Source organism: Bombus vosnesenskii, unplaced genomic scaffold (assembly GCF_011952255.1).
Source record: "Bombus vosnesenskii isolate JDL3184/JDL3185 unplaced genomic scaffold, Bvos_JDL3184-5_v1.1 scf7180000013285, whole genome shotgun sequence".
In the NCBI taxonomy this organism is placed as follows: Eukaryota; Metazoa; Arthropoda; class Insecta; order Hymenoptera; family Apidae; genus Bombus; species Bombus vosnesenskii.
Window position 1 is genome coordinate 4,404,257 of NW_022882938.1, and position 24,199 is coordinate 4,428,455.

The 24,199-nt window shown below is 40.2% G+C and overlaps 1 protein-coding gene across 4 annotated transcripts; it reads left to right on the forward strand.

The window, feature by feature from the left end:
- LOC117232107 (chymotrypsinogen B) lies at positions 1 to 24,113 on the forward strand. 4 transcript variants are annotated; one of them, XM_033491271.1, is made up of 11 exons: positions 1 to 805; positions 1,797 to 2,441; positions 20,714 to 20,810; positions 21,157 to 21,278; positions 21,371 to 21,472; positions 21,587 to 21,711; positions 21,802 to 21,932; positions 22,013 to 22,200; positions 22,320 to 22,454; positions 22,533 to 22,757; positions 23,212 to 24,113. In XM_033491271.1, exons 2-11 carry the CDS (start codon positions 2,238 to 2,240, stop codon positions 23,503 to 23,505), a joined length of 1,623 nt encoding a protein of 540 aa, XP_033347162.1. In that variant the 5' UTR covers positions 1 to 805; positions 1,797 to 2,237; the 3' UTR covers positions 23,506 to 24,113. The 4 variants fall into 4 exon arrangements, with proteins under 4 accessions (XP_033347162.1, XP_033347161.1, XP_033347163.1 ...); XM_033491270.1 differs by having other exon boundaries at positions 3 to 805; positions 22,001 to 22,200; XM_033491272.1 differs by lacking the exon at positions 1 to 805 and having other exon boundaries at positions 2,306 to 2,441; positions 20,673 to 20,810; positions 22,001 to 22,200.
- The last annotated feature ends 86 nt before the right edge of the window (positions 24,114 to 24,199 follow it).

Genomic DNA, 24,199 nt, shown 5'->3' on the forward strand with positions numbered 1-24,199 from the left:
TTCCTCGCGCGTGTATCTCGTCAGTCGGCTTGGAGCCACGTGCGTGTGCTCGAGAAGCTCCAGCACGCCAAACGCAAGCCTCGTTTGCGATCGACTTTGTACTTCCTACTCGTTAATAACACCTGACAAGACGTTTCACTGTACGAACAAAGAAACTCAATTAGCAGAAGCTCTTAAGTGCGCGATAAGAAGTGTCTCTCGGAAAAAGTAATCGATGTTGGAAGACAGAACAGTAGAACGATTCTTTCGAAAGATTGTCGACCAGTCGAAGAGCTAGCCACCCTTACCCAAAGGAGTTAAGGTGTTCAGTCGAGAAGCGTCGAGTGTCTACGGCGATAGTCACCGAACAGTCTGCACCGTTGCCACGAAAAAGCAGGAAAGAACCGCGCAGTCTCGACGGTGCGTCTAAAACGACCAGGAAACCAAAACCCGAAGACAGATGGTGGAGGCAAGGAGGACTAAAAATATCGGCCGTTGGCACGCCGCTGGCTTGCTGTACTTCAACTTGAACAATTTTACCGGCTGGAGAACGTACCGTTCCATGGCCGTGCGTCGACTCTAATCCCGCTGAGAACTCGCAGACGTTGCGTTGGTTGGTCAAAGGAAGGATCGTCGAAGCGGTGCAATCCTCCTCGAGAAAGTACAAAACAATTTATTTGGTGTCTTTTCTTATCGTTTAATAATCCAATCTTAATGGTAACGGACAGTACCGGTGCAAAATCGATAAACTTTTATTCTCGGTTCAGTAAAACGTTGAATGATGGTAGAACTCGTGATTCCTCGAAATATGGCTACAACAGATAAGGTATATATAATGTATTCTTTTTCTACTATAAAATTTTATCATACTCCTGATTTTTTGTTTTTCGCTTTGATTACGTTTAATCTGTTGGGTAATAAAGTTCGATAACAGTATGAACGAATGGTTCTCGTGACCAAGACACCTCGATTCTTCGATTTCCGATGAAACAGGAGAGATACGCTACCCATGAATCGTATCAACTTTCGCGTTACATAAACAATCGTAACATGTATACAACGCTGGTTTGCGTGGAGGTTCCTAATGTTCTCGTGTCTTTTCGCTAGGGAACGTGCCTCACCACCTGTATCCCACACGTATATATCTTCCTCGCGAGATCTTCCTACTGTAACCCTACACACTCGACTACTTCCGCTCGAGACCATCGATCCAATGACTCGCTGATTGTTTCTACCGTTAAAGTTCACGAGCAGAGTCGATTAATTTTCCATTCACATCCGCTGAACAGGTAATTCCGAATGAATAATCGAGTCGTTCGTGACTTCGCGAATATTCGCGTACTTCGTTCCTTGTAAGTTCACACAAGCAGGAGCAAAAGATACAGGAAAAGGATTTATAGAGAATTGATGTTTTATCGGCTAATTGTTACCAATAATTTACGAGCTTGTCGTTCATTGGCACAATTAGCAGAGCAGCAGAAACTGATTGCTCGCAATACGCGAGTGAACATCGGCAATTACCCAACGAGCCATAAGAAGAAGCTACTTCCTCCACTTTAATTGGACCTCTTAAACCCGACAGCATAGAATCTACGCTCTAACAACTTCTTCTTTCGAGAAAATATCGAATTCCATCGTAAAATCCATACCAATTTCATCCTCACACGATCATCAGTCTCTAAGCAACAACGAGCTTCAACCTTCCATCAGCTCGTTGCAGCGTATTACTCGAGATTAACAAGCGAACGCGAAGTACCTCGGGTGAGAGTATCCGGAAAAACGCTAATAACAAGCTCCTCTCTGATCGATGGTTTCAGGAGCGTACGAACGAGAGCAGAAGACTTCTAACGAGCGTCGAGTGGTCGCTTTGAAGCTGCCCCGTACCACGGGGCCATCCAGAAGCGGCGTCGTCGAGGGAAAAGGCTTTTAGCTCCTCCTTGAGGCCCAGGTTCTTCCACTCATGGTGTTTTACGGCGAGCTCGTTTGAAATTCTTCGCGTGGAGTCGCGGCCGTATTTATAGAGCCGCGCGCGGACTCGCGAGTTCGCGCACGTAGAATCACGCGCGCGCGCGCGTAAATCTCCTCTCCAGCAAGGAGGAGAGAAAGGAGGAAAGGAAGACGGTGGTGGAAGTTCGAAGGGAAACGCAGACAAACAGAGAGGAAGGAAGACACGCACCGTACAAACGGAGAGGAAACGAGAGAACGAAAGTTGCGTCGACGAAGGGACGAGCACGCGGGCACGTCGCGATCATGAAGCGATGTATCCGCGACAGGAGCACCGGCCCGCTTCGTCGTCGAGCACGTCCTCGACGTCGTCGAACTGTCTGCGCTCGGTGCCCCCACTGGCAGGCCTCGATTCACAGGGCATGATCGCTCGACTGTTGGGGGCGAATGCGTCCCTCCTGTTCCTCCTGCTATTTCTCGCCACGATACGCTTCGCTGTCTGCCTCGACGACGTCTCGGTGAGTATTTAGAAACTTTCTGCCGACGTTGATTGGCTGTTTCGTGTGAGTGCCTTCATTGTTGCTAATGAGATGGGAAAATTTTGTTTTACTAAGTGTGATGGAGCGTTGAAGTCGTTTATACTGTTAGAATGACAGGGTAAATTGATGGCAGGCAGTTTGAAGAAGAATTCAGAGTATTTGGTTCATACTTAGTTTAAGTGCGGTGAAGGGTTTTAATTACTGAGGTAGTCAGATTCAATTTCCTTTTGAGATAAGATTATTCTCGTTACAAATCGTATACAGGATACGGTGGTAATAAGTTCGTATTTTTTAACTTTTTACGTATATTATTATTAATTTTGGAGTACGCAATCTCAGTAAATATTCTTTAGGATTAGCGGGCTCTCTGTGGTGACAGAGTAAAGAAGGATAACGCGAGAAAGAATTCGGAGTATTTGATTGATATTGAGTTCAGTGCAGTTTACGACTAATCACTTAGCGAACTGACACGCTCTAGTTCTTATTTGCAATCAGATTTAGACTTACATCGAAGTATCGAGAACTAAATAGATTCGATATAGCTTGACCGTATGACAAGCATCCAAAAAATGTTCAATTGAGCAAGAACAATCGGTACTTACGTATCCGTAGTATTTACGGCAAGGTACTTTCTAAATACTCGCGTATCTTCAAGCCATTGAACGGGCACGTGGCGTGTGTAGAGCACTAAACCACGATTGCTAGGGAAAAAAGCAATTGTGGCGAGCAAAGCTTCCGATTAGCAACGGCGTTTGCCAGGCCCTCGTTTCATTAGTTTCACTTTCTGCGTGGAAATCCGATCCAAAAGATTGTTTCTATGCGGTGCACGCGCAATTGAGCAACCGCCTGGCGGAAAATATTCATAACATTCTCGACGTATAAATAGAGAAAAAAGCGAGCGAATATTACAAAAAAACATCTCGCAAATCTCGAGAACAAGATAATCAGAGTGGGACGCATACTAATCTGCTTAATTAAAACCGAGATAACCGCGTATTTGCGAGTAACATGCCTTTTACACGAAAGTCGACAGCGTTTCAAGACATCGTTAACCGAAATCAAGCCTCGGTTTGATGCATCGAGATCGACAATTCTTTTCAGTATTCAAACCCGTTTCTCGTTCAAAGCGGCGTTAATATTGTCGATAACTTCGCGAATGAAAGGATCGATCGTACCATACAGGGTATTACGCATTTGATTAAAATTTAAGCCTGACGATTATCTGTACTTATTCGTACAAATGCAATTGCCTCGTAAGTGTTTTAACGCGGATCAAAACAATCGAGCAGTGTGACGACAGTTCGAGTACATAGATAGTTCGAATTCGACGAAGTCGTGAATAAAATGTTTGTACGATGAAAAAGTAAAAATATGTATCCAAGCACCGTATCGCACAGAAGCTGCTTTTTTGCGCACATGATATATAATTCAATTCGTCGCGTCATCAGAACTGAGTCTGCGATAAGTGGATGTCTAATGGACGTAGATGCGGTGATTATAATTACAAATGAGAAGGAAACCTCTGCAAGAAAACGTTCAACTCGTATTGTAAAGATTTCCTAAGAAATTTCGCACATCATACTAGATACAGCAAATGCATTTAAAACCATTTGAAAAATATGCAGGGTTACTGAGGTTATTTTATTGATGATTAAGATCACGTGAATGTTACGGAAGGATCGCGAAGATCATGTCATTGACGCTTAAGGTCACGAGAAGTCATAGAAGTCGTGTCATTGAAATTCAAGATCATTTAAAGTTTAGAGACGAGCCATCAAATTCGTTTCATTGGACATTAAGATCATTTGAAGCTCGCGAAAGGTCATCGGGGTTGTACCATGGACATACTATATCATTTGGAAATCACAATAGTTCATTCGTATTCATCGTGATCATCAGGATCATCGTTATTAATCGGATCGTGGTAATTTATAGACCATAGATCATCGTTAATTTGATATTCTATGAAGTGAAAGTAAATCGAGTACCTTCAATCCTCATTTACAGAACAAGAGATTAATCCTTGGCATGTTTGCGTTCCTTTAAGATGATCCATTCAAAACCATATGGTATAGTATCAAACTAACTGTCTCATTTGCAGATGATCGAAGATACAAAATAAATATACCTGGAATTTTTCGCCATTCCATTAATTGCAAGATATTTTACCCTCCTATTTCAAGACGAAAGTCGATGGCACGTTCGCCGTGTACAACGTGCCGCAAATAGAATTCCTGGATGGGGACGCGAACAGAAGGCACCGGGCATTTAGAAGTCGTTTTCATGGAAGCAACAATCAGTTACCTACATCGAAGAGAAACGGTGTTCTTCCGCGAGTGCCGAACGATCTGTGCCGATTTATTGTGCCGGCAAAGAAATTGGTAGAATGGCGTTTAGTAGGTAGTTTCAGGCTCGCGTGAAGCCTCGGGGGCCTACGGTGAGGCATTGTGTCAGTCTAAACCCGGTAATAGCGACGCAATCGTCCGGAGCCTAGGCGGAGGAAACGATGCTTTCGCTTAAGATACCCTGGTAATTACTATAATTTCATTTCGTAGCCGTCTTCGAATTCTCCTGTTGATCCTGTGTTTCAAGGCTTGTCGTTTCCGCACCTGCATTCCCCTTCGAACGCTAAAATAAAGGATCCGATGGAATATTCAATCGAATTATCGCTTCGAGATATCCGAAGTTGCTTAAAACCTTCACGAACCTATTATACCTTCAACAAACGGTTATTTCCGCGATTAAACGCGTTATCGATACTTTTATGATCTATCATTAATCCAGATAATTTCGATCTTTATATTAATTGTTTCCAAAATTTTCAAAGATTCTGGAGAATCAGTGTCTATTAAAAATATATGAACCATAAAATTATAATATCCTTCGTCGTGAAATGAAAATGCTTTAAAGAGTTGATAAAATGTAACTTAGGTAAAAATTCGTGATAGTAACTCTCGTAATAATAACTCATGATACCAGGAATATTAAATTTTCAAGTGGGACACTTGAAAGCTAAGAACCTTTTCCTGCCACTCCACTGATGCTTCTCACAATCTGGTATATACAGCAACCATAAAAAATATTTCTATACAATTGTAACTACTATACCACGCATTTACACGCTATATAAATAAGACCAAGTACATTAAATATCGTGTAACTTAGTGGTCATTATATATGACTGCAAAAATTTGATACTCGCTGCAAAAATGAAATATAGAACGAGATAAAAAGATGCTTCTCTGTAAAAATAAGAGAATGTACGAGTAGAAATACTTTTCGTAGCCGCGTTTAAGAGAATGAGAAGCGAGTAACAGATTAAAGAACTACGAACCCTGATTCATCGCCATGAAATAAAAATGTCGCAGAAGGTATATTAAAATCTAATTTAGATGAAAACAAACAGCAATAGTTCTCGAGTTACCACCCACAGTCTGAACAACATCAAAGAGCAAGCTTCGTGCTCGAGCGGAACACTTAACCGAAGTTTTTTGTTGGCTCGCCACCGATGATCTCGATAACGTCTCCCCGCGAAGTACACAGTCCCCAGTTTATATTTAGTGCATCCTTTCGCCCCCTCGTTCTCGATTACGATGTTTTCGTGCACCAAACACCATCCCGTCTCCGTCGAATCGTAAATCCAAGGAATTGCTCCTTCGGCTTGTCAAACGCGCCAGATTCACAGCCGGACGATTCAGCGAGCGGTAACATCGATACCAGTGCTCGGTTGTCGGTAATCTTGTACGAGCAGCATCATGGCTAGGCGAAGAGACGAGGAACGAGTATCAGATAAAGGATAAGCATTTGTTTGAGTTTCCTCTTGGACTCCTTATCTGAACTAACACGCCAATTTATGGGTTGATCCTTGGACAAGCCGCAGATAGCGAACAGATGTTGGACCATTGCTTTTCCTTACCCCCTCCTCCTATGGTGCAACGATCGAAGGGATGAGTTCTTTTAGAACAAGTATTTTTATAAAAAATTGAAGTTTAATCTTTGAGTATAGTGATTTGGAATTTTCTCTGCAACGCGATAGGTTTTTCGTTAACCTTCTTCTGGAATTAAAAGTTTGTTAACTGCGAAGAAAAATTGCTGCTTGGTCGGCATTTTTTAAAGCGTTTTTCTGTGCAAGAAGGTTCAAACTTCTAAATATCTAAATTAGGAGATTCAACATCTGCCATTAATAACGGTATACCGTGACAGAATAAAATCACCAAACAGTGACACGGCGACGTTTTCGCACCGATTGAGTGAAAGGAAGGTCAACTTCCGTCGCCTATCTTCTTCTTCGCGTTTCTCTTCCAAATAATTACGCATTTAATAATGCAATTAATAATCGGTTTGAGGTGCGTTTGGCTGCGATGAAGAAATGACGACGTGCCAATCACCCGTGACTCTGGAGCCGCATAAAAATGGTGACTGACCTCGGGGGCGCTGGACACCCCGCGGTGAAACTTCCTGTCGCGAGATCTGCTCTCTCCTCCACTCTCTCTTTCTTTCCTTGTGATTCTATTAATGTGTCGAGATCGTTGGAATAATTTACCGCTATCCAACGAAGAACACAGGGTCACGAGCGGACAATGTAGCCATGCGAATAGGTCGTAAGGTACATGCTGAAGATCCGTCACCTTTCGAAGATTAATAATCGGTACGACCCTTCTTTTGCTTCGTATTCTCACGGTATTGTTAACCGCAGGAGCCCCTTTTGTGTAGTCCCATAAGATATCTCAGAGGATCATTGTAAACGTATCTTTAACAGCTGACGATACTAATGATCGTAGCTAAATGATAATTCCTGTAATAACAAATTACCAGAAAGTTCTGTATTTCGCGCCTTTTATCCGTAGAAACTACAATAGATGTCTTGTGAAAAGAAATATATTCTCGGTCGTATTTTTTTGCAATTTATCAATCATCCTTCCTTCTCGGTTTATTAGAACGAAATTTCAGTTGGAAAATTTTGCTCAATTCATTTCATGAAACATCATTAAACAGCTGAATTTCTATTATGCGAACAGAATTCCACATTTTATACCAATATTCCTATTCGTGTTCTCGACATACATTTTAATTTGCTAGGTTTCCCTACAATTTCTGTATATCTTTTAAAATTTTGTCTTGACCATGAAGATTAACTTCGAAGATAAAGAAATTATCACCATTCCATTGGAGTAGCTTATAGTTAGGCGTCTCAAATTCTTGCTGATCATTATCGTTCGAATTTTCACTTCCCATGGGGATGTATGAAACGTATCGCGTGATTTTCATCGTCTCTCAAGTGGATTCGGAGAAGACGTTCCCTGGACACCCCGCGGAGGCTTCTCCTCCCGCGGGATCAGCAGAGCCAGCTCGATTAGCTTCTTACTACATATCGTGACGACTATCGCGTGGAATTTCAGTCCGTCCCGGTGCAGGAAGTATGTTAGCCTCGCGTCTCATAAAAAGTTGTCGCAACGGGGAAGAAAGAAAAAGCGAAAGAGAGTAGACGGAGCGAGGACGATCGTGAGGACGAGCAAACGAGCAGAGATACATATAGTCTTTCTTCGGTTCCTCCTTCGCTCTTCCACGACTACGATCCCGTTTGAGGCTGGTGAATCCTAGCCGATCTTTCTTCTCACCCTCTTGCGATCGATGCTTTCCTTTGACTCGTTTCTTTTCGTATTCCGTACGATCGCCGTTCCATTGTCTGGTGAAACGGCGAAGATCGCCCGCCTGGTGATTAGCATTCCGCGAGAAACGGATTCCTCGACGTCGCTGTCGGTCTGTTAACGATTCCAAGTGTACCGCTCGAGTACGACATGGAAAGGTGGATTTATCGGCTTCCAGAGGTATTTAGAAAAGTTAAAATCTATTTGCTGACGTTAAAATAATTAAAACTATGGGGAAATTGCTTTTATTTGGCACAATATACAGGGGACAAAAATGTTTCCCTCTTTATGTGTAAACTTTGCGAAGTGTCGATAAATATGTCCGTTTTACAATTAGAGCTACCGTTTCATGTCATCTCTTGGTGAATTTGCAATTTTATAGTGCATTTGCATAATACTGTTGAAGCTTCGTTCTGTGAACAGGAATTTCTTCCAGTATTCTTCCAAGTATTTTTTCGGCGATTGTTTTGATTTAAAAATGAATTTTATTTTATGCTCCGGAGGAAAACAAGGTACAGCTGGAAATCATCTCATCAAAGTATCTATTTTATTGAATACCATATCGAAAAGAGATAATGAGATATCGTCTAACGTTCAAGTCACACAGAAACCTGACTGATATATTTCACCGAAATTGATCGTTTGAAGTTACATTCTAATACAAAAATTCTAAGATTTCCAGAAGATGCAACCAATTAGTTTATCTTCTAAATGACTCGCGCGTAAAGCAAGCAAAGAAGTTGATCTTTAACGGACATTCTTCTCGTTGAAAGTATCCGAGAACACTGAAAGCTAGAAAAATGTAATTACAGAGACGTGTTAAGATCCGGCGATTTATCGAGAAAGAACAGCGACAGACGATATTAATTGGCGTGCAGCACGCGTGACATTGTACCTTTACCCGAGCTTTAGCAATCGTCCAGCGAGAAGTGGGAACCTATCGGAACGAGTTATTCCGGTATAACTTGCCCGCGCACAAAGAACTGCCCTCATTAATATTGTGTATTAAATACAACTCGTTTTCTGCACGACCGATTTAACGATTCCCGCGAAACGATCAGCATGGACCGTGTTTACCAAACGGAGCGGTTTATGCTCGTGGGCCGAGTCACGAGACCGTCTTTTCTCGAATCCACGATCACCGTTGAATTATCGATCTCATTAGCCGCTAATGTTGCTCCCTTTTATCTACTCCTACTATCACTCGTTTTACGGGTTCCTGATTAAAAACTATGGCCGCGTTTCGTTTAGAGTTCGAACGGATTGGTAGAAATGGCGATTATTGGCGAGAATTTCAGTATAACTTAAGTAAATACATACTTGGCCGAGATTTTCGGGGACTGCTTTCTAAATACTGAGCCGACTGACAGCCAATTAAACTTTTGCTTCTTATCTTTCTATATATGTGAATGTTATATGTGTTAATCTAATTTAGAACGGGAGCGAATTCAATCTATATTTTATATTTATGACTATTACTCGCCCTAGGAAATTTTCTTCTAAGGATTTATATCGAGTTTCTATTTATATATATCCACGGAAGACAAACTGAAAATGACTCGGAGTTAATTTGATTCTCGAAAGATTATACATTAATTATGTATTTTGCTAGTAAAATAGAGAAATGTTTAGGTCTGCTCACTCGTTGATCATTTGATGATCTTCGTGGTCAGCGTAAAAATTCTCAGAAAATAGATTCGTTCATCAAATTACATAGATTAGAATCGAAAGGCGTAATCGTAGTGTGCAGGTTCTTAGATGGTAACGGAGATACGTAAATTATCTTCTACTAAAGTGTCGGAGGAAGAAAAAATTGCAAGATAGAAGTTTACTTGGAACATTCGAGACCTAATACAAATCTAATTGAATGTAATGGCGGATTAATCTCAAATTGACCATCGACCATTTCGACGTGCCATTAATCGACTCTCAACAATCACGTCGTAAATTCCTGCGTCGTACGAGGAAGCGGCGATCGAATCGGCGAAGTCGTAGCTGGAATACGGCCAGTCGTAACAGGCCGCCACTTTTACCGAGCATTTCCACGGGACGCGACGCACTGTAAATTCAAGGGACAGACGAGCGTGGAAAATGCGAGCAAAGAGCGGGATTTAACGAGAACGCGGGCTACCATTGAAATTTACGGATGTGAAGTGGACAGACGACCGCTGAATGAACGAAGAACATACAGAAGTCTACCAGAACTCCATGGAATGGATTTAGAATGACTCTGTGACCATAAATGCTACACGAATGCCACTGTTTTATGAGATATGGAACAATTTGTTGGCAAACACATGGCACATTGCGATAAGGTGTCAAGAAAATTCTTCTTATTCTGTTTACTCTTTTTAGTGGACGCTTCATTTTATTAAATTTTTTAGATGAATTTACAACAGACGAATTTGGGTCTTGTGTTTGTTAAAAGACAATTCAATTTACAGCGATTTCTTTTAAAGTCTTTTGCATCCCAACGAGTGACATATATATGTATTATGGATAAACGTGCTATTTTTCTTTCACATGTTTCCTGTTTATTTATTATTTTACTCGCGGTGGCCGATTGTATATTATATATGAGCATAAAAACTGTGTATCAATTTGACTATTAGAATAGATCGTCTGAAATCGGAAATTATGCCGAGGTCAGGGTTCAACCGGCAATAAGACGTCAAATGATAACAGATACTAACTATTTCGCGATTATTTTAGATTCGGCTGTCATGCAATATTAACCTAAAAATAAAGATTGCCTCACGATCTTCTCACTAGAATTTAAATTCTTCTTACTCTTGTCTTCCTTTTCCTATCATTTCCGCTTATACTTATAGACATTCGATCTATACTAATATCACGCACGGTTTAATCAGACAAGACATTCTTTCAAACTCAAACTACCCCTAACTCTAATGTTGGTCGAAGAAAACGTTTCAATCAACCCCTTCGACTCTCTTTATCAACCGACCTTATACAATTCGCGGCTCGATGATGAACATGTCCTAATAAAGAACGACGCTTGAAAACGACGAGTACAGCGCATCGTGGCAACGATCCGGAAATAACCGTGACTGTAAAAGTCAGCCACCGGACGTTAAGCGCATGCAAGAAGAAGAGGAACGTTTAACGGTCGTCGTTGAAAAACCGGGGCAGGTGACTGCCGCATCCACGGACCGGCTCCGTCGTAACAGCTAGGCTTTATGGTTTCACGGTTCGAGCCGCACGACTCGAACTAATCCCGCGAATTAAGGCTCGTTAATAGCCAGCCAGAAATAGCGACCTTTACTTGTGTAAAGTCGCTGGAGAACACCGCGTTTCCGAACGAAACTGCCGCGAAATTGAGCGAAACCAGCGGAGGAAGAACACGCGTCGCGCTCGACGAATCAATTATCATCTCATTTGCCATGGAACGTGATTCCATGATGGCTCTGATTGGACGGTGGATGACACTCGACGGACGTGCACTTGTCGCGAACGCTTGATTCGTGCTTGTTTTTTGCTCCTTTCGTGTCATGATCTTCGTTGAGAGTGGAATACACGATGTGTATGCAGTCGAGAGATTCAGTTTTGAGTGATTCTTGACAATCACGGAGGGAAATTTTTCTGTTTCACGTTATGAGAATTTAACGACGTGTGTCAGGTATGCGTGGAACGATAATTGAGCGGTTTTATGGAAAACAGACACGTATCACGACAGATTATTAATATTGTGGTGTCAAATGAAAAATGACAATTCTGTCACAATAGTATGTACTCGTTTATAGGAAACTAAATTGTGGGAAAAATTATGAGGATATTTTAATAAACGTTTGTCCACGAAAGGATACAACGAAGGAATTCTGTTTCTAATTTCTGTTCCACAAACTTCAAACAAAGTTGCAACTGTAAAGTTCAAGGAAAGCTGCGTCCTCTGGAGATCCATTTTCAGAGAAAGTCGTCTGTTCGCGTTATCCAATGTAATCGAGCTTCGAGTAACAGACGGCGTCGAGAAAACAAATGCACGAGACTAAAGCTGTCCGGAACGACTATTTTTACTTCGTTTCCCTTCGACGAGACCAAGTAATCTCTCGTCGAACCTCGCTCCCCAAAAACGCAAGCAAACATTCCTTTCAAAGGTTTCAGCTCCATCGTCCAATTTTACATGGTATACAATGGCTGCAAAAGGTATTTCCACATTATTGTATTGATTATAGTAGCATCTACGTGTACTAATTAACTAAATCTGAGAATATTAGATTTCCCCTCATTCAATAGTATTGTGTACTTTTTACTACAAAAGTTTGGTACTATGGAAATAAAATTTAAAGCTAGGTAGAGAAACGTTTCATTTGAAAGAAACCTTTATGTGACTTGTCCGATAAATTCACTACACTAAAGCAGGCTGAGAAATAGAGCAAGAGATAATATACGTGTGCAAGAATGAGTGGTTGTAAAGAATCTATGTATGGATTAATTACTGCAAAAGTTAATCGACGTCGGAATTATGAATCAGAAGTCAAGAGTTTGGGGAAGAAAAACTTTCTAAGAAAACCAACTGCATACACGATACTATTACATTGTATTAACATATATATAATATCACTCGCGAATTGTCGAATTTTGCAAGTCTTGACCACAGTCATACCAGACGAGAAGGTATGAAGCGCGGAATCGTTTCGTTAGATTCAGCAGAAGTGGGCGGACAGCGGCGTGCTGCTCCTCATTGCACAAGCGAGAGAGTAAATCACGCGATGATCTCATCATGGCATTAAGATATTACGCGAGGGAGGAAGAGAGAAACAGGAAAAAGAGCGATGCATATGGAAGATACAAGAGACGCGATAAACAAGGCAGCAGCGCTACCGTTGCACTGGCAATAAATTCCGTGGGAGTCGAGTTCAGCGACGTTCTTCCGACACGTGACACGTTTAAACGTTCCGTGTCGGGACTACGAGAAACAAGCAACGCCCAAGCAATAGCTCAGGGTTATCGTTTTTCAGTGCAAATCGCCTTGGAAGAGACGCATGCCGCTGGACAAAGCTTAAATCGTCCTTTAAAAGTAACCACCGAGGAGGAGGACTGGTTCTGTTAAGTGATCTGTGTGGTCTCTGTGTTTCTTCCTTTTTATTCCTATTCTTTTCAGATGAGATTTAAAGTCGTACAACTGAAGATTTGTTAGGGTATGGGTAACCGCGGATTTTTATGCGTTTATTCGAAATTTAAAAGTGCAAAATTCTATAGACTATACGTAATACGCAAAATATTCAAAATAGCGTTCTTCTTGCAATATCTAATTGCTATAATAAATTTCTGCTTAAATTCAATTTTTGCACATGTGTTTATAAAATTATAAATTTCTGTACAAATCTGCAGTCTAGTTATAAAACAAAGAATCGCAAATGATTATATTCGGTTGTTGTTCCATTATCGAGTTTTAATGGGGTGTTGTCCCTATCTGTTAGCAATACTTTGATTTTTAGTTATTTATATTTTTGCTCGGTATTTAATTTTTAATAACGTTGAATGCTTCGTAAAATTCTAGTAGAAGCTAAAAATGTTCATTTAATTTATTCCAAAGCTTTAGATGTAAAGATGTAGACATGCTACTTGTTCGAGGAAAGAGTATGGAGATAAAAAAGGGTAAAGAATTTGATTATGCAGCGATTTGGAAAGTCTTTTACAGGACCCTCTGTGAATAGGTCGATTCTCTTGCACTTTCGCTTTCGCGGTTTGCTCATAGCAAACAGCCACGTGGGTATAGTCAGAGGCACGGTTCGACTTTTGTACAACTAAAGAGATGCAAATTTAAATGGCTGGCCACTTAAGGCTAGTGAAACTCTAGGACTCTCTCAGTGGGTGCAGTTTGAAATTGTCTTCCTCAGGTTTGCGTTTCATATTACTAGATAATAAACTTCGCAACTTTATAATAATTCGGTTAAGAAATTGCCGTTGAACAACGGTAAAACGTGTGAAATATCTAAAACTACGCTCCGCAGTTTTCCCTTCAACGACTATCGCCTCGCGAAATATACTTAGAGCTGTTCCATTCTTGTCCCATAAATTTGAACACCAATTTTCTTTAGCTTTTTCGCTAAAATTTATTCAGACTTAAAATCCTGTGGCTGTATAAATTTAAGACTACGCAGGTCTTCAAAACGAAATTCTTCTACGATCTTCAAAGTGAAATTTCACTTTGTTTCTTATATAGTATCATCAAATAGAACGACGCTCGTTATATCACATCATCGGATTCATTGTTTAAACAACATATTACTGCTCAATTATCGAAAAGCTCGGTAACTGGAAGAAAGTTTAAAACACGAGATTCTTCAATATATTTAAATAATTGTACAAATGGAAGATATCACACTTCGCGTTATTTTTTGCACCAAACAAATCACTAAAATCAGAAGAGAAAAGATATCTGAAAAATGTTGATGGACAAGGCTGCACGCATGCTGCATTCGGGAAGTAGAATCTGCCGGCAGTGGACAGACCGATCGTTAATCCGCGAACGGTATTCGAACGCATTCTTTCGCAAAATGCGCTGAGTCTTCGCGGAAGAGACGAGTGTCGCATTATGAGAGCCATTCTGTTGAATCGTTACAGACAAGACAAGCATAAAACGACTTACGCGATGGCAAGGAACCAGGACGATCCTTCAATTTCTTTCCAAACCATTCCAATTGAAATCGATCGAGTTCGTTTCTATCGATTGCTAGTTTTGTTTCAAAAGGAATAAACCTTCTATATACGATCTTGTTCTCGGTGAACAGCAAGGCATATAAATAGGAATACAAATTGCTCGAGTGCACTAAACAAATGTCGCGTAACGCACAGAACAGCAGCGATCCAGTCACGTTGCAGTTACGGTTCGTTTGAAAAGCCTCGAATGACATTTACGCGGTCTACAAGCGTACCGTGACTGAAACGTCAGATCGGACCCAACCCAAACAGATTCAAGGGGCTGGCTTGTTGTAAGATCTTCTTCTCTGCCTCATTTGCAAGAGACAAAATTATTGCCTGAGAAATAGTTTAATGGTCTTTGAACGATGGTTTGTCTAAAGTTAATTGACTAAGTAGAACCAGACTCCGATATACCGTTCAGATATTCTATTTTCTATCCACCTAGAAGACGTACTTTCTATTTAGGGTAGATGTAAGGCTGTTCGTTACGGTCAAGACACAACTCGCGTAACAATTATGGTCCACAAATTCAATTACTAATCTAACTTTAAAGACGAACTAATTATATCATTGCCATTTTACACACGTATAATTAACGCGTAATGTGTAAAACGTACGCAACTGAACGTGTAAATTGCGAAAAATGAAAATCCTAAATATCAGTAACTTAGAATACGAGAAAATCAAAATTCCACATTTTCAAAATACCATTAGTCGCTCTATATCCAGTCATCGCGTATCCTTGCCACGCCGTGTACTCCCCATATTACACCGACTTAAATCGTCGCTCCGTAAACCAGCTCACCGCCTACAATTAAAGCGGACACAGTTTAACCCAATGAAAATCAGGCGTGTGTTCGCGGAATTCTCATGTAGCGAATACAAGCGGCACGATTTACGCGACGTCGCCTGTAGCAAACGTCATCCTGACCATAGTAGGTGGACGAGGACCTTGGCCTTCGGATCGCGCGCACGAGCACATAAATCAGGCCGGGATCTCGCCATAGCGAGCGTTCCATCGCCGCGACCGACCGCGAGTATTAAATCCACGGTAGCCACGGTGAAGAAATCACCGGCCATTTTCGGACATTGGACACACCGACCGCGCTACCATCTAAGGTATAGTTGGGGCGTCAGCCCGCGAAACGAATGTCATTGCTTCCGAACCTTATCCATCTTCTTCGGCATGGACGTCGCGCCGGTCCTTTCCATCGTTCTTCTCCCTTCCTTCGATTCTCCTTTTTTCGCAACCCCCTTTTTGCTGCACCTTCTTCGCAGCCAAGATACCGCGGCACGTCGCGATCCTCGCGGCGGAAATGGATACACGATCCATTTTTTTAAACCTCCTTTTGCTCGTTTTGCTTCATCGTGAACATGGATGTACTTTAGGGGTAATTGTGCCTTTTGGATTCTTAATGGGGAGAAATGATGATTTGTGTGACGCGGCTGTCTTATAACAAGTCTTTGTTACCGAACAGGAACATGATGAACGCCTTACGATGGATAAATCAGAGCATACCTTCTGCAATGTTTCAAGAGGAATTTTAAGGAGAAATTTACGGAGAATTTCAGACTTACATATAATTTCTGAATGTTGACCATCACGTCCAAAAACGACGCTTTCTGTCGTTTTTACGATGAGTCGATGTAATGGATATTTCCTGGAATGTTTAAAAAAACTACAGAGGAATCTGGAGAAAGTTCTCAAGTTGAATAATTTGTGAATATTGGTGCTTAAAACCTTGAAGAGTGAAGTTTTATGTTGTTCATATAACGAGCTTAAAATCTGGATATTTCCTAGAATATATAGCGAGGATTACAGATTCGGATATTTTGTGGATTTTTAATGTATACCCTGACGAATATTTTCTACTGTTGCTAGCGAGAATTCCAGGCTTGAATGGTTTGCGGATCTTTAGTGTATATCGTGGATATTGGTAGGCACTTTCGATACCATTTCTACAAAATAAACCAGCATTCGTACTTAAGTACAGTTACACGCGCATAAGGCGCAGACGAATAAGCGCAGGTGAGCACAGCGGTGGAATGTATCTTGGTAGGGTGCCGTTCAGGGATGCTTTGAATGCGAAACGGTATTAAAGTTGCATACGTAATGCCAGTGAATCATTTGTGGCACGTACTCACGAAATTCTCGTTACGTTGCAACCAACAGCGAATTTCTCTCCGATGATGCCTCGTACTACCACTGTAGAATCTTCCAGGATAAAATTCCATATTTTTTCAAAGTTGGATTTCGTGCTGAAAATAGTCGACAACGACGATTTTCGTCGGGTGTCCATCCTGCGGAATCGTCTCACTCGCGAGTGGCACGCGGTTTTTGCGATTCCATCGAGGAGATGCAGGACACCGCGAACTTCAGCCTAGTTTGGCCATGTCCAGACAGCGACGCGTACAAATTCCTCGTACGTTCTGCTCGTCCTCGTGTAGACGAGAGATGTCCTCTTCTGTTCCAATCGTCTGCTTTTTCTTTGGCGATCGTGTCGCGGAAGAAACGACAAATCTGGCCTTTCTCATATTTTGAATATCTTTGAGTATTTTGCAGTTCGTAAGACGTTTATAGAAATCCATCTTTTTCTTTTTTAAAAAAACGTAAATAAAAAAGGAGAACTCTTACAGAGATTGGTTTAATCTGTTAACCGAGGAAGATAGCTGAATTCGAGGCTTGGATCGTCAATTTTTTTGGATATACATAATTTTACTATTTTCTTCATTTGGGAACTCCCTAACAAGAAATGAAACTTGGTATTACAGAATTTTTAAAGAAAACTGTTGTCAATCCTTCATTTTTTTTATGTATTCCATCTATTTTTATTAACTTTTAATTCCATGAAATTCCATAGAGAAATTTCTATTTAACTCTACCGTTCTCCTCGGGTCTTTAAAGTTCAGAACACTGTATCTTGAACAGTCATATATTTTGTACATATTTTAGCATTTTCCATATGCGTATAAAGACCCGCAATCTAGTTACAAGAAACTGGATTAAAGAAAATAAGGAAGAACATACATTCGTGATCTACTTGCGGCGTGCGAGAACCAGTTTTCCCTTTTGTAGTCAGTCGCGAAGAAATTAATTGTGCAATGCGAGAACTTCGTTAACCCTGAACTCTCGGGTTGCATACGTTTAAGAGGTTCTCTCTACGCGGACAGAATTAATCGGATCATAAACTCGAGGGGAACAACGAAATTAATGTACCTGATTTAAATGAATCCAATGCAACTGTTGCTGGGACAACATCATAAAGTTCAACGATTCAGAGATTCGTATCGCCTTAGCGAGATTCGAGTTTGTCGAAATCAGTGAATTCGTCTGGCTTTCTCTCGTGTTAATCTTCTACATATAATAATTTATTTTATTTCGAAATATGATATAGGTATTACATGGTTGTCTAACTTTTTATAATTAGAATTTCGTTTGCTTCTGAAGAACAACATTAAAATTGATTCACCGTGTCTCGAACACTGAGGTGCAACAATTGCGCAGTGGCAAATAAATAAAATAGGATATAGAAAATGATATTTAATATTTAATATAAAATTTAATTAAAATTAGCTTTAAAAATAAACATACGAAGATATATGAAGAAACATATGAAGATACGTGTGTAAGTTTCCAAAGTACATATTTCTTCAACAAACATACTTGGGTATACATAATTTTCTAGGAACGAGTATATCACCTCTGGCGTGAAAGAATATTGCATAATTTGTCAATTATGTTAAGAATCTAGGTCGGTGTGTAAAACTTGAAACAATTAAGTCACCAAAGATATATCGTAACCAGTAATGGTAGCCAAAGATTCTGAGAAACTAGTTGATAAAAAGGAGATTACCTTCGCGCTTCATACGCCCCATGACATCATTCGTCTATTGTCTCGTTATACCGATGTTCTTTTTGCCTCTAACTGAAAAAGGGATAATCAGACCTATGTTCGATGAACCACCCTGTAGACAGTAGAATATCGCTCATGATCGCCCATCCAATATTTTATTTCCCAAGACGGCCGACCTCGATGAGGTAACTTCATTGCTAGTTTGTCCCGACCATTGTCTAGGATAATAGGAGACGTGGGCTGTATCGATGAAGGGTGTGATCTGCGTGTGCCAGTTCCATTTTCATTCATCGAGTGTTTATCAGCAACCTTCTTTAAGTCGAAAGGAAATTCGATCGTAATTTCGCTATTTTATCCGCTTACGTAAGCAACACATCGATTCTAAAACAGTCATCGAAGGTTATGGACAAAATTATATTAGACAATTTTCATCTACGTTCATAGGATTATTCGTAATCGCCGGAAATTATTGCTAAATTTCTGATGAGGATGTTTGTAAATTTTTGCTTATTTATGAAATATTCATTGAAAATTACTAATAAAATTATACTTATTAAATTTCTGGCAATGGTATCCTCAAATGTGCATCTACACTCAATGGAAAGGTACCATTTTGGAAATATTCATCGAGAATCGTTAACAGAACTATATTTACGAGCTTCTCTTGTAGAAAACAAGTGACGTATCAACGAAATTATTAGGATTACCAGATCTTAGATGCACGACGCGATGATGACATTGAGCAACGACGTTGCGCCGGTGGTTACGTTCCGGTGCCATTTACGAACCGGCAAATTAAGTTTAGTGCCGCGTGCTGATCGTTACAGCCTTGCGGAATGCTGGACGATATCCGAGACGGCCGACAGCAACGTCAGCAACTGGTCTATTAACTCTTTGCTTAAGAACGAGTAATTGTTCCCCATTTTTTGCCACGACTTTTGCCGTTCAAAAGAACGATCCGCGTACGTAGGATCTCGATCGAGTTTTTATTGCTTTCATTGTTCGTACTTCGTCACGGTTTTCCATGATTCTTCGTTGACCTACGGCATCTCTCGTTAAGAGTATACTTCATGGAACAAGAACATATTACGGATCAATGACAATTAGTTTTCTTTAATATTTGCGAGTTCTCAAAGTGATCGATTAACGACCAATATCTCCGATTATCTTTACTCTTTTTCGCAATCTTCTATATACGATGTTTTTAATATATAATTATAATTACGAAATATAAATATTTCATGCAGAATTTTTTCATAAAACGTATAGAAAATATGGTATTATCTGTACCTGTACATTCAAAGAAAATGTGGTATTAACTAGAACAGATGTTAAAATAATAAATTTCTTTTTTATATCTTTCATAAATTTTGCAATTTCTCAGTAGAAACTTTTCTAAACTTTTCTAAATATGACAAGAAAGCACGAAGACCGTGGCTTCATCGAAACAACGCCGTTATCATTAAGATCAGTAGATTTGGCTTATTTTCAGGGGTTTACTTGTTTAATATGTCTGTGGGATACGTCCTTTCAAGCATACGCGGCATATATTGATCGTATATATCATTCTATCCTTTATAATAAAATTAAAACAAATATCCTGCATATGTGCTTTAACGATAGAAAAACACGATTGTATCAAAGATAAGTTAAAGAACGCAGTAGGCGTAGGTTAAGATATCAGCGCAACGAGTCATAGTAAAACTTAATGCAACTTAATCCGCCCAATTAAAATCCACGCGACGCGACGAATTCAGCGCGAACGCGCGCGCTGCGTGTCTGTCAGTTAAGTTAATAGCCGTTAATCTCAAACCGTATTTGCTACGATCTGCCTACGTGACAGACGTGTACCACAACTGAGGATTGCGTTTCCTCGCACGTATCGCTCGATGTGTTATTTACGTACCGTTATCAAAGTTGCAGCTAATCGAATGAAAATAAAAATGATACTTCGTACCGCAAATAATTTCTATATCGATATATTCTCTTAATTAAGAAGAAGACCAATCGTTTATAACGAGTCACGATCGCGTTCTGCCTTTCAGGTGTCGATGATTAATTACACGTTGCTCTCTACTAATTTTAGAGCGGAAACGAGACATTCATGAGCGACGGGAACAATGGCACTAGCTGGCAGCGCGTGGTCGGTCAGAATTCTGCTGTGGTGCAATTACCAAAGAACAGTGAGTGTTTCTCAGAGTTTCTTTTATTCTTTTAATTGCAGGCCATCTGCATATGCATTGATGCATTATCATTTGTCTGCATCTTGCCTATACAAGTCGATGCTCAGTTTCAGATATACACTGGCTACAAAAAGGTGTTTGGACATATCCTTATTTTCCAATAGTCCCTTCCTTTGTCAGGTTCTATATTTCCTTTTCAAATGAAACAATTCCGTATGAAATTTTTATAATCATATGAGAATATTACCAAATGATATGAAATTTAATATAGTTACATGTAATTAATTAGTAGGAAAGTGTTGCAAAATGTTAGAATACAAATTCGTTATGTAAAATGATTGTGCAGGATCCACGAAATTATCGTACTTCACGAACTGGAGCGAATGGAGCGTGTGTGATCGACACTGTACGCAGAATCGTGTTCGAAGGTGTCGCGTGAAGAAAAAATGTAGCACCACAATACTTAGAGTGAGCTTTTAAATTATATTCTGTATTGCAATTAGTATTTTTTAGTTGGTCTCAGGCGTAGAGTATAATGGAATTCATTGTGTTCTGTGTAGGAAGAACGAACCTGTCAGCATAACAGAAAGAGTAGGTGGAGGAGATGTAAGCAACATCAGCGACGAGGTCATCGACAGAAGGATAAATTTCATGTTGTACAGGTAAAACTTTAATGGTACATTTAATTGAAAAAAATATATCATAGACTCTATAAATTATCTAATTCCATATGGCAGGATTTTGTAGAGAAATTAATTGTAAATATTTGACGTTAGGTGCCTAGAAAGGAAGCAGAACCTAGGCAAGGGAGGCAGAGAGGCAAAGACCAAACCGTAGGATATTATGGCAAATGGAGTAGATGGTCGCCCTGTACAAGATTATGTACCACTCAACGTCACAGGTGAGTATAACATCCAGCAGTTAAAGAACCATAAATCTTGTTGAGGTATAAATATCCATATCTTCTATTTTTTCATTTAATGATCAAAAGGTGGTGCAAGAAACCTGGAATTTGCGGTCGCGACGTGATAAGGGAGAGTGCCTACTGTTACGTGGAGGGTAGCTTCTGCCAAAGATGGATTCATCGAAAAATTCGTGGAAGCCAAGAAGAGGATAGCGATGGTGAATATAATAGCCGAATGTTCTGTATAATTCTTCGAGGGAATATTCATCGCTTTCCATAATTACAGATATCGTATTAGACGAGTTCGAGTTGAATCCCAACACAGTCGATAGTTTTATTCCTGAAAAGAATTCTCATACTTGGAGATGTGGAGTTCCGAGCACTCAAAAGACATCTCGACTCTCCTATTTTACGAGGATCATCGGTGGCCGCCCATCGACTCCAGGAAGTTGGCCCTGGCAAGTTGCCGTGTTGAACAGATTTCGTGTGAGTTCATCAATTAAAAATTTTAAATTGCTTTTTAATTCTGATTTATAAATGTAAATCTAATTATAAATTGTATCTTAATTGGTTCAATTAATTGCTAAAATAAAATTATTTTACAGGAGGCTTTCTGTGGAGGTACTTTGGTTTCACCAAGATGGGTATTAACAGCTGCACATTGTATCAGGAAACGACTTTATGTTCGCATTGGGGAGCACGATCTGACTGTGAAAGAGGGCACTGAACTGGAATTAAGGGTATTTGGCGCGTATACACATTCGCGTATGTAATCTTTTACATTTTTGTTAATTAAATTTTTTATTACTATTTTTCAGGTGGATTCGGTCACGATACATCCCGAATACGATGCAGACACAGTGGACAATGACGTCGCTATGCTGCGTCTTCCGGTTACTTTAACAGCATCACCGTCCAGAGGAATCGCTTGTCTCCCAGCGCCTAGCCAGCCTCTACCCGCCAATCAACTGTGCACCATTATTGGTTGGGGAAAATCGCGAGTCACCGATGACTACGGAACCGACGTTCTTCACGAGGCACGGGTACGTTACATTTAAGTACCATCGAATTTAATAGCGTTCACCCTTCTAAAGAAACGAAAAATTGAATTTCTTTCCACTGTCGAATTCTTGTTTCACAGTTTTTCAATTTAGTAAAACTCTAAGATATAATCACCTTTGGTATTAGAAGTACTAGTTTGGTTTTCCTGATATTCCTTTAAATATACCTTTGTTATATCTTAAAGACAGTCTGACTAAAGAACAGTTATTTGAAAAATGTTCTATAGCTTTGAATAGAAATTTTATTATTTTAGAATTTTCTACTATTATTTCGAACGAAAGTTTTTCTATGTAAGCCAGGAACTTGAGAATACTTGTACTTATTAGTGAAAATAGTAATGAAAATAGTAATAGTAATTGATCTGCCAATGGACAAGTGCTCTAAAAAATTAACCAAAAATTTATATCATTGTCTCTTGTTCATTTTCCATTTCAGATACCCATAGTTTCTTCAGAAGCATGTCGAAACGTCTACGTCGATTACAGAATCACCGATAACATGTTCTGCGCGGGATATCGTCGCGGGAAAATGGATTCATGCGCGGGTGACAGCGGAGGTCCGATTCTGTGTCAGGATCCCAGGAGACCCAATCGTCCGTGGACCATTTTTGGTATCACTAGTTTCGGCGAAGGTTGTGGCAAACGTGGAAAGTTCGGAATATACGCCAGACTATCGAACTACGTTCGTTGGATCAGTAAAGTGATGAAAGAAACTGATGATTATGATTGAAATCTTCACACCTTCACACACCTGTGTGTTTGGCTCTAATTATCGTGCTCAGTGCTATTAACTGTGACCCGTAGTAACCTTTGAAATAATATCCAGCGTGCTTTAAACGCAATTAAATATGAGGACGATCCGAGCGACGGAGTAATCATTCTCATCACCATTGTTCGCTCGAAACGGATGCCATTTATTATTAATTTTCTTTCTCTCTCTACTGATACAGCATTACTTTGTATACCGTTAACAACGTCCGTTTTATACAAATAGACGACAACAATAAAAAGTAATGTAGTGTTGTTGTATAAGTTAGGACAAGTGTAACATTGTAGATAGTTTAAGGGAACAGAGCAATCGGTGATGAGAATCAACTGCCGACAGTTTTCTATTTACTCTTAAGATCAGCAGGCAATGATGGGCTAGTGGCCACGTGTAGTCCCTGTGAGGCACGTAGGCATAGGTCAAAAAAGATGTGCATGAGCGTGTGTGTGTGTGTGTGTTTGTAGCGAGTGCCTGCGTGAAGACAAGGGAGTCTTAGCCAGCGAATGTAAGCGAACGGAACAGCGAGTGTGAGCGACCGTCTCTTTTTGCCTAGCAATAAAATAATAGTTCAAGCTCTCGTAGTAGTCATCTATCATCCCTACAGTAATCGTTCGATTTATCATACAAAACAAGGGTGAATCTTCATGGAGAATCGAAC

Excerpts from the sequence above, each read along its gene's own strand:
- LOC117232107 (XM_033491270.1), top strand. The coding sequence starts at position 2,238 with ATGTATCCGCGACAGGAGCACCGGCCCGCTTCGTCGTCGAGCACGTCC. Across the intron at positions 20,811-21,156 it reads GGTGCAATTACCAAAGAACA|GATCCACGAAATTATCGTAC; the intron begins GTGAGTGTTTCT and ends ATGATTGTGCAG. Across the intron at positions 21,712-21,801 it reads TGTACCACTCAACGTCACAG|GTGGTGCAAGAAACCTGGAA; the intron begins GTGAGTATAACA and ends AATGATCAAAAG.